A 10941-nucleotide genomic window follows, 5' to 3' on the forward strand; every position below is an offset into this window, starting at 1 on the left:
TTGGTAGCTTGTTTCCCCTTAATCAATTAATCTCCTCTGTAAAATTATACATGCCACTGCATCAGGCATCTCTTTCTCACTCCAAAGGGCTGCTATTCTACAATAAGGATTGGATCTTTGTTCTTTCTATGTTACTTGAATGTTTCTGTTGAGATTCTTCTCCTCTTGTATGCATCTTTTCAGCACAAACAAGAGAAAAATGAAGAAACCAAAAAGAAAAAGAATACTAGAATTCCTAGCTACAGTTCTAAATCCAGAAGTGCTGACCCAGTGAGGATTCTGTGCTAAGCTGAAGAAAGAGCTAGTTCAAGCATGGAACCCTCCAGCATTTATTATGAGTGCCATCAATTATAATTTGTCTTTATATATGCTGCAAAATGACAGACCCGCTTGTCTCTTTTGACCTTGAACTTTTGTTCATTTTGATCCTATATCTCCACACAGAATTCAAGTTGAACTAAATCATACATTATTGATGCTGTTGTGGTCCGCTGCTGCAGTGGCCTATTAACTGTCATATCACATTCTTTCGGAGTTCCTTTAGATGAAGGCACTGCATCCATGGATTTTGCACACTATTGTAGGCTAAGAGCAGGGTTGAGTGGCAGGCATCAATAATGGCACTCTACATGCTTATTGCTCCCAGGCAACAAGTGTAAAACAATACTACCATCAGCTCATTAGACTGCCTGAGGCAGTGGCTTGCTAATAAACTAGATGCAATGGATTGAAAAATGCTATTATCATTAAGGGTGAGATTCTGCAACCTCAACCTACCCAGAGGAGAAAAACACACACACAGAGCCTCAAGAATGACTATCACGCCACTATTTTTGGTTTCTGCAGCCCTTGACATTCACCTGTGTGATATCCCTAGGGGCTACTCACTATTTCTCTCTTACAGCACACACACACACAGAAGACTTAAAACTCAGATTTTACCATCTTGGGAGACTGACACCTTACAGATTTGATGCATTACTTGATGAATAAATATTAGAAGTCCTCTCTCTCTCCCCCTCTTCCTCTCCCTCTCTCTTATCACAAGTCACTGGTTGGACGGTTGGTTCAACTATGGTCAAATAGTGATGTCAATATGACATTATAAATATATACTTTCAAACGATTTTGTTAATCTTGACAAAGAGTGGGTAGATTGGTGTCAGTAACAAAGGATAAGGGTTTGGAGTGTGGTTCTGCATGAAATCTTTTGAAGCCTTTGAATATAGTGGCATATAGAAGTTCTTAAGAAATTCAAATTCCAATCATGAAGCTCAAAACATATTGTATCCGGGAGACTGGAGACATTTTATTTGGGAAGGGACAAATGTTCTAGGAAGCAGCTCCTCTTTTGTTGATTTTTTGGCTTTATTTCCTTCTTCAGTTGCCTTCTTGTTTTCCTTCTTCTGCATAGTTCTCATGTATTGGGACAACTTTGGCCCCTTCTACTTGCTTCTCTAATAAATTCAGTTTGGCTATCAGGAAAAGAAAAATAACAATAGCTAAAACTAAAAGGAAACAAGGATTTAATGAATGAATTGCCTACTCCCTCCAAGCAAATAAGTCATGCCATCCAAGTCACTAATAAACCTAAATAAATAACCAGTTTACAGAAACGAAATGAAGCTATAAAATGAAAAATAAACCAACCCATCTACTGAAGTTTCTCTGTTCCGGGAAAGGAAGGGAAATATGCCATAAGAGCATCATTATATCCAACAGGATCTACTGGAGTTTCTTTATACCAGGAAAAGAAGGGAGAATTGCAATGAGAGCATCACCATATCCAACAGGTTCTGTTGAGTGAAACATACAAAAATAATAAGATGAAATGAAGTGAAATATTAGAGAACATGGGTGGAAATGAACTGAAAGATGAACAAACATACCACCATCCTCTCGAAGTATCTTTATGACCTCCCCAGATACGTCAGACTGGAATGAAATTGTGAAAAAAAATAAAATAAAATAATCATCATTTGCAATCTTAAATTTACAGAAAAAGGTAGTTATCTTTTACAGCAGAAACAAGAAAACAGCAGGAGGATGAAAATAGAGGAAACCAAGAACCCTCATCTTTATTGTTGAGAACACAAACAGAAACAGATACAATCAAATGAAAGCTAAGACCCAAACCTCAATTGGAATTTCACCACCAAGTTGTTCGATGTAGCAAAGCACTTGGCCCTCCTTCACTATTTGCTTCTGTTGAATAATAGCACAAATGCTATCAGAACTCAGAAGAAGGTAATACACATGTCATGGCACAAAAAGTGTGATGACATTGCTTATATGAACTTTGTGAAGCACACAGTAATGCACATGACTTGGATTTGGACTGACTATAGCTTGATGGGAAGGGTTAAATTGGTTGGTATTTTGAAAACTAAAATAAAAACTGCATGCTGTCAACCTGAACTTGATCAATATATAAAGAGGGAGAGATGTGCAAACTCAATCTGCCCAGTAAAGAATCTCCCAACCATGAATCATGGCATTAATATTTGTCTATCTTCTAATTTAGAGATCCAAGTCAATAGCCCCGTGATAAAAACCAAAGCATTCCACAGAGGTAATGATGGCAAAGACTAATCAATTTAAAATAAGAATCAAATCTATAAGAGACAAAGTTGATGGCAGAGAATGCAACAACTCGTTCCAAGCAAAAGAATCTAAATTAGGAAACCTGAGCTGGAGCTCTGTTTGAAAAATGAAGAAACAATAAGGAAACCAAAAAATAAAATAAATATTGCAGTTTCAGAACCAGGTTGATCATAGAACTTGATTTGCTATATTTCCAAATTTTGCTTAGTCCTGTTCATATGTTACAAGGTGTTTACTAACTACATAGAAATGATGTGTTTCCATTTTGTCTTCAGATGCACTTGAACAAAAGTTTGTTTATGTAGTGGAGTGCATAAAAAAATAATTAAAAAAGAAAATCAACAGAAAGAGAAAACAAATTCATATCCAAAAAGGATAACCGAATTACTCTTTTTAAATGCATAAATAATATTATTTTAAAAAGGTGAAGGAAGATGGAATCATTTTAAATGCAAAAAAAGTATATATATATTAAAAAAATATTTAAATGCCAAATAAAAAGATCCATTTAAAATGATGATGAAAAAAACAAAAAGAGAAGATTCCATTTCCATTTGTTTCTGGAACACCATAAACATATAAATTAACACCATCTCTATTTTCCTGGAAGCTGAGGATATGTAGTTTCCTTTTACTAAAATATCAGTAACTGGATACCTCTTTACATGATGGAGGTGCACGCTTCCCCTTTATCGTCCGAGATCTCCTAAAAAACCCAACCTGCATTATATTTACTTTTAGTGCCAAAATTTTCAGGAAATACAAGAATTTAACTTTAGATCTCACCTTTGGAGACTGAAGTATCATCAACCCTTCATCTGCAGCCCTATCAAGCAGTGTCTGACTTTGTCCCAACAAAAGTGCTGATTTTGAGATGGGCAAGGATGACATATAGGCTGATCCATTTGATTTGGGTGCCTCATCATTCAGACTGACAGTGACCGGAGTGGAACTTGGGGGAGGTGTAGGCTCAATTTTCCCAGCTAAGTCCCTCATCATATACAGCCGAAACCCTCCAAGCTAATGAGATGAGTAAAAAAAAAGACAGATTAGAAATGGAAAATATTTAAAATCTATAGACCATATTTATGACTTTAGTACAGGAAACCAAGGCATCAAACTTCTATGTACAATACAAAAAGAGAGCCATGACCTATAAATAAATTAAAATATACAACAAACAAGTAAATTAATAAATAAAGAGGATTAACTACTTACTTTCAATTCAAACTCCGCTATTGAAGTAGTATCACATATTTCTGAGAGAAGTGATTCCACCTGCAACACAATAGAAGTAAAAAAATATGTTTCAAACTTCTAGACACATGACACATGTGCAGCAATATAGGACAAGTCTCTATATGAATGCATTCATGTGTGGATGAAGCCTGCTTTTGAGAAACTTCTGTCTATTTATCCTAGTGGTGAGCAGAAGCCAGGTAGCCCCTCTTGCATGATTGGAAAATGAGAACAAGCGGTACTATGGTACAAGGAATAATTTCAAATTCTAAAGAAGAGTGTTTTGGCAATGATACAAACTCTGGCAGAAACCTTAAATTTATAGTAGTCATTTAAAAATTTGGGTATTCTCAAAAGGTTGTGATTTATATGTGGCACCAAAAGAAATTGGATTTGCAATTTAGATTGTAAACAAGGTAGACGTCACAATTAATAGAAATGTACTCACTTCATATGCATTTGGAGTGAGTTGGCTTGTCAAACCTGAAGATTTTGTTTCTTCAGAACCATCTTCTAAATTAACAGCAGCTGCAAGTCCATCAAAAAAAGCATGAGGATATCAACTAGATATACAACTATACTAACAGTTGGACGCTGCTTTTATAAAACTGCTCACTATGGAGTTTCTTACAATAACAATATAAAATATACAATAACAATTTTTTTATGCCTATAAAGAACTATGAAATGTTATTCACTCAACTAAACTCGAGCAAGTCTTAGTTGCAACTTGCAACCAATAAGGGATCAGTTACATGAACTCTTTTTTCAATTCAGCTATCAGATAAAGAACGAAGCAAAGGAGAAAAAGACATGTTATTTATGAAACAAAGAAGAACAAAAATGAAGGGAAAAGAAAAGGAAAAGGGAAAAGGGGAATCCGTAAAATTTCAGAATCTCATGCTAAACTGGGCATGCCATTCTTTTCTAAGCTTGAAGAGATCATATCAAGAAAAAGACAGCAATGATGGTTATCAATGGGTGACTAGATCAGAATCTTGGTCATCTCATGGTAGGTTTCCCAATAGTTTCTCCATAAAGCAGAATGATAAATAGAATCCTGTAAGTACAGAGGTCATAGCAACAATCAACAATGTGCCAGTATAGAAAACTTGACTTGATAGGACTTTTCAAATCCCATTGATGTTTTGGGACAGGTATTATTCATCAAAGATTCCTATAAGGTAGTGAAAACAAAGGAAAGTAAACCAACAAGCACAATCATCACATATAAGATTATGCATAGTGATAATCCAAGTATCCACCAACCTGACAAACATCGGCTACATTAGACTCATGTCTTTGCCTATTAATGTTATTCTTGGTGTGGTTTTGGAAGGAGATTTTGTAGTTCAACCGGAAGTGAAGTATTAAAATAGCACATCTTTAGAGAAAGACCTTGATTAATTTTATCAATTTTTATTAATCATTGACAATTAAACCTGACTGATTTAATTTTACCCTTGCAGCTTTATAAAATTAAGCATACTTATCTGATCCTGGCAGCATCTTGGACAGACTACAGAGAGAGGTTGGGAATCTATGGAGAAAAGGGAGGCAAATGGACAGACCTTTTGAAAAGCAATCAAAATGAAAACAGCCAAAATCAAAGTTCTATTTCATGAGCAATGGGTTTAGAACTAAGTTTTGGTAAGATGATTGGTGTGGGAGACCTGCTTTGAAATATTGCTTCCTGAATTTATTATATTACTGCCAATAATATAATATTCATTCTATTGTAGTTCAAGCTGGAATTGGAGGAGTTGTTTTTGCAACATATTCATTCTATTGTAGTTCATGGTGAGAGTAAGGATAGGCTCGACTGAAGGCCCATTAAGAAAGATGTGGGGTTCTTTGTGAAGTCATTTGCATATCTATGATCTTGAGAGCCTTTGTACATCTTTAACTAGGAAGATGTGGGGTTCTTGCACTCTTTCTGAGGTTGGCTCTTGGTTTGGGAAGAAGTATGGAAGAGAATTCTTACAACCAACCAGCTCAGGTGTAGGGACTGATCTCTTGTTAATTGCCATTGTCTTTGCAAACCAAAGAAGAAATGGAATAACCATATTCTTACCCATTGCAGGTGTGCAGGTAGTTTGTGGTCTTTGTTATTTGCCATATTCAAAGCATCTCGGGTTTCACCTCATTGTGCCATAGTAAGGTTGAAAGAGAGGTCTGAAGGATTGCCTTTTTGTTCATGTTTCTGGTGTTAAAAGTTCAAATTTTGACCAGCATGAGTAACTAACTAGAATTGTGGGTAAACACGGAATATATTAACACAAGGCAAAAAAGCCACACAGCATACAGGGAGTATACAAAGCGGCAAAGGCCTCACAACCAAAAAGAGACAAAAAACACACCAACCCTTAAATGGAGGCTAACCACTCCAAAAAGCCTATAAGGGAGCGCGGCTCCACTCCACTATACAATTTTGCCCAGCCCCACACATTACAAACAAAAGAATTTTTAAGTTTCTGAATAGCTAACTCCCCCTCCCCTAAAAGCTAGTCTATTCCTCTCCTTCTAAACCGTCCAAAAAATAAATAACGGAATGGATCTCCAGATTTTTTTCATTTTTTTACCCACAAAAAAGCCCTTCCAGCTAAGTAGAACCTCCTTTACAGTTTATGGAAAAACCCACTGGGCATCGAACAAACCAAAGACAATCTCCCACAGCACTCTAGCCATTGTACGATGAATGAGCAAATGATTTACATTTTCCTCTTCACTACCGCATAAAAAGCATTGATTAGGAAGCTGTCACCCTCTCTTTTGGAGTCTATCAAGGGTAAGAACCTTCCCCCAAGCGGCTTCCCACACAAAGAACGTTAATTTAGTTGGGACTCTATCCACCCGAATGCCATTTTTGGGGAAAACAGAGACCATGGGGCTGATCAACAAGCTGTACGCATTCTTAACACCAAACTGTCCATTTTTTCCACCCTTCCAAAAAACCGAATCTTCCTCCAAAGTAACCCTTTGACCCCTTAAGGCTTGAAGTAAATCACCTACCAAGTCCAACTCCCAATCGTTGAAGTCTCTGAAAAACCTTAAATTCCAACCTCCTTGACCAGAATTCTGGTCCCACATTTCTCCCACTGTGGCGTTCCTATGGGCAGCCACGGCATAGAGATGAGGGAATCTTAGGGACAGCTCAACACCCCACACCAAGGATCAGTCCAGAATCTGATTCTGGTGCCTTTTCCCACATTGAAAGCCATATTATCCCCGCACCAATCAGATTCCTTCAAAATTTCCTTCCAAGCCCCAACACCAAACGCCCCATTTGCCTTCTTAGTCCTCCAACCAAGGTCCTCTTGCCCATATTTCGCCATAAGCACTTGCTTCCACAGATCGTCCTTGGCCCAAGCGAATCTCCAAACCCATTTACCAAGCAAGGCTTTGTTCAAGAGGACTAGCTTCCTCAAGCCAAGCCCCCACTTCTCCTTACCCGCACTAGCATCAATTAGAATTGTGATTGTTTTGATTGCTACTAGTTAGATATTTGTCCAGTATGAGTAATTAACCCACTAGAATTGTTTGTGCAGCACTAAGAGATGGTAGCACACAACTATTGACAATGATCCAGACCAAATATACCATCTTGTGATGATTTTTAAATCCTTTCCAGATTCTTTAAATATTAATTAAATATTGCAATATCATGAGTTAGAACACCCATATATTTATTTAACATGTTATGTTGACTTCTACCATGATATAGAAGCAAAAGGTCAAATGAACAGTAACAGAGTTCGCTGAAACATGTGAACTCAATTAAGGATCATTTGCCCTTCTTATAATACATTATAGAGAGGACCAAAATACCAAGATTATACCTAGGTACAATACCCAAATGTCACTTTGACCTTGTTAACAAACAATAGTCAGGCCAAGTTAACACGTTTTCACCCAATGGCAAGAATTCTCATGTAGTGGCATGCTTACATGAATATGTTTCAATATTTGATTCATTTACGGTGGTAAAATGATCCATAAGGATTTAAAGTTTGTGTATGGAAGACCAACTATGGATTATCAAGAGAATGCTAGGAGATATACATACATACATACACATACATATCTATATATATATACCAAAAAATTATAAAAAATAAATAAATAAAAAATGCATAGAAAAAAGGGGGAAAAAACCAAAAACAAAAAGACAGATGGATCAACAAAGAGCACTTACATTCAGCTTCTGAAGATGAACCACGACACAAAATTATTGCCTTCTGTGATCGTTGCGATATCACCAAACCTGAGTTATTCAGTCGTGTCCACACAGTAGAAGTCCTTATGCTAAACCGTGATTGTAAAACACCAAGTCTTGTTCTAACCAAGTCCAAGTTAGAAGTTTTAATACTTGGAGCTCCTAATCCACCTGAAAGAACCATACCACAAGTGATTAAGGTATGTAAATAGGGCATATTCTTTCACTTTCTTTGCATTGGCATTGACCCTAATTGTTCATCTGTGCTCCCAATGGGCAGTAATGACAAACATTGCACCAATTAATGATGTTGGTACCATTGCTAGTAAGTTTTTAACCTTCAACAATTAGAAAAGAAAATTAGATAAAAAAAAAATAAAGAATTTGACATTACACAATATGATAATGCAGGATGACTTTGACATGGACTAAACAGAAAGCTAGATTCTTTCATGGTGTGACCATCATAAAATTTATCCACGGTTCTTATGAAATTCTTTCTCCTAGTTCATCCAAATCCTTAATTTTCTAGAATTTCTTTTCTCCAGCTACTGATGCAGCCATGCTCTCAAACTCATATTATTAGACTCAGAGGATTCCTTGTAAGACTATTACACCGTTCAATACTAACTTGAAATAGGCTTAATAGTTAATACGTTAAAAGTTAGTCCATTACCTGGCAGTGCAAGCCGCAAGGCACTGGCTCTTCCCAATCACCATTTAACATCTTTTGATCTCTTCGAAGACTTTAAATGATACAGGAAGTCGCCCATGATATTCTGTCTATTTCTTGCTCAAATTTTCATCTATGGTACAAGATTATTCTTTCGTACATTGCTAGTTCTTTACCAAATACAAGGTATTAAAAACATATGCTGATACCCTAAAACCTTGTCGTATATCAATATTTTGGCTTTATAACATTTTCAGTTGGCGGAACTGGCTTAGACCAACCATTTGGCAGAACTGGAAAAATGTCTCTTCCACCTTTCATTCATTGACAATCAACATGGTTGCTCTACAATGCCACTTAAGGAACCTTAGCAACCCCCATATATGAAAGAATGAGGATATATATATATATGTAGTTATAGAAATAATAGTTTATTTACTAAACCAATTCAAAATTGATTTTTGCCTGTCAATGACACCCGAAAAATATACTAAAGCTGGTTCCTGTCTGTACAATTGATTCAGTGATATTCCTTTAGGAATATAAATTGATATGGAATCACTCAGCTCATCCCATATCTAAAATTTTCAGGGTTTTTCACATACTGATGCATGGATTCTATTACATGGGTGGATCATTTGTGTCATAAGAGCGTTTAAAGCTTACTAGTTAGAGAGAACGGGTCTTGATGTGTAGTTTCAACCATTCAAAACAGACTCCAAGAATAAACAATATCGATGAAGTTCATGAAGCAATGCACAACATGCAAAGATCCAAACCATAAAATTAAAATGTTTAAATTAAAGGGACATAACCATTATTTAAGCATTGATGTTCTGGGTCGGTCTCATACTCCCAAGATTCTAATAAAAATTAAAGAACAAAACCCAGAAACCCTTACCCCTCAATCTCCCAATTCAATCAAAATTCCAATCCAACAGCAACAACAAACACAACAATTCCATTGCAACACATTAACAAACAAGTAAAACGCAAAGAGAACAAATACCCATTTTCAGTTTGCAACACAATCACAGAAATAAGTAAGAAAGCAAAGTGAAATTGTGGTCATAAGCAAGAATAAGAGAAACCCACATGAAGCCATTGGAATAGTCAAAGTTTTGGGGAAGCAAATAGCGCAAGTGGGCGATGAAACTTAAGAAGAAGCAGAGCCCAGTTGAAATCTGAAACGGAAGAAACCAAAAAGATTACAGTTTTATGTACATGTGGCTGCTACCCTGCTACGCCCCCCTTCAAATTCCATGTAGGCGACAGCACTGTACAGACTAACGCTATATCTTCCATGTGCAACATTAATGGATCACTTTTCCCATTTTGCCCTTTCTCATTTTCTTATTTTTTAAATCACTACTAGTAGAATACGAATACCTACGGTGCACACATGTCTGATGTTGCTTGTCTTGCTTTCACAATTTAATATTTAATTTTTTATTTAAATACAACATGTATTTATTTTGTCATAGACATGTAAATTTTTAGTTTTTCTTACTCATTATAAAATATCAATAATTTAATATTTCAAAAAAAAATTCCTGAATTTATTATATTGAAACTCGCATAAGAATTTACTTTATTTACAGTTATTCAGAATTTCATATGAATTTACTTTTTTATAATTATACAAAATTTACATTTTTTTATCATTATTCAAAATTTTCTATCTATCATTATTTTAAATAAATTCTTTTAACTTAAAATTTATAATAATAACCTAACAAATTTGTAAAATATTATTTAATGTTTTTTTAAAAAATCAGAATAATAAATATTTTTATATAAAAGATCACATATAAATTTATTGTTTATACTTAAGCTCACATGTGACTTTTTGCTAATTATTATTACAAAATTCTAAAGCTTAAATTTCTAAAATATTAATAATTTAATATTTAAAAATTAAATTTTAATTATTAATTTCTAATAGTTTATAATAATTAGTATCATTTTGAAAAATTCAATTAACAACTCATATACATGAAGCCCCTCAATGAAAAGAGATAATGTTTCTAAAGATAATTAATAAATGAATTATTTTTTACTAATGAAATAATTTAAATTAAAATTAGGAGTCTCTATATATATTCATTATTAAAAAATAATTTGAAAATAAATTATTTGCTTTAAATAATTTATAAATAACTTAAATTAATTAAAATAGTAAACTAAAAAATTACGATATTAATTAATA

At 34.8% G+C, this 10941-nt stretch overlaps 1 protein-coding gene across 1 annotated transcript; it reads right to left on the reverse strand.

Moving 5' to 3' along the window:
- Positions 1-1503: 1503 nt before the first annotated feature.
- LOC117910783 (biotin carboxyl carrier protein of acetyl-CoA carboxylase-like) lies at positions 1504-9993 on the reverse strand. Its single transcript, XM_034824931.1, has 9 exons — positions 9828-9993; positions 8039-8230; positions 4292-4371; positions 3823-3882; positions 3391-3624; positions 3262-3324; positions 2137-2205; positions 1890-1935; positions 1504-1796 (listed from the first exon to the last, which is right to left on the reverse strand). The coding sequence occupies exons 1-9, from the start codon at positions 9835-9837 to the stop codon at positions 1726-1728; spliced, it is 825 nt and encodes a 274-aa protein (XP_034680822.1). The 5' UTR covers positions 9838-9993; the 3' UTR covers positions 1504-1725.
- Between the last annotated feature and the right edge of the window lie 948 nt (positions 9994-10941).

This window comes from Vitis riparia, unplaced genomic scaffold, assembly GCF_004353265.1.
Source record: "Vitis riparia cultivar Riparia Gloire de Montpellier isolate 1030 unplaced genomic scaffold, EGFV_Vit.rip_1.0 scaffold852_pilon_pilon, whole genome shotgun sequence".
In the NCBI taxonomy this organism is placed as follows: domain Eukaryota; kingdom Viridiplantae; phylum Streptophyta; class Magnoliopsida; order Vitales; family Vitaceae; genus Vitis; species Vitis riparia.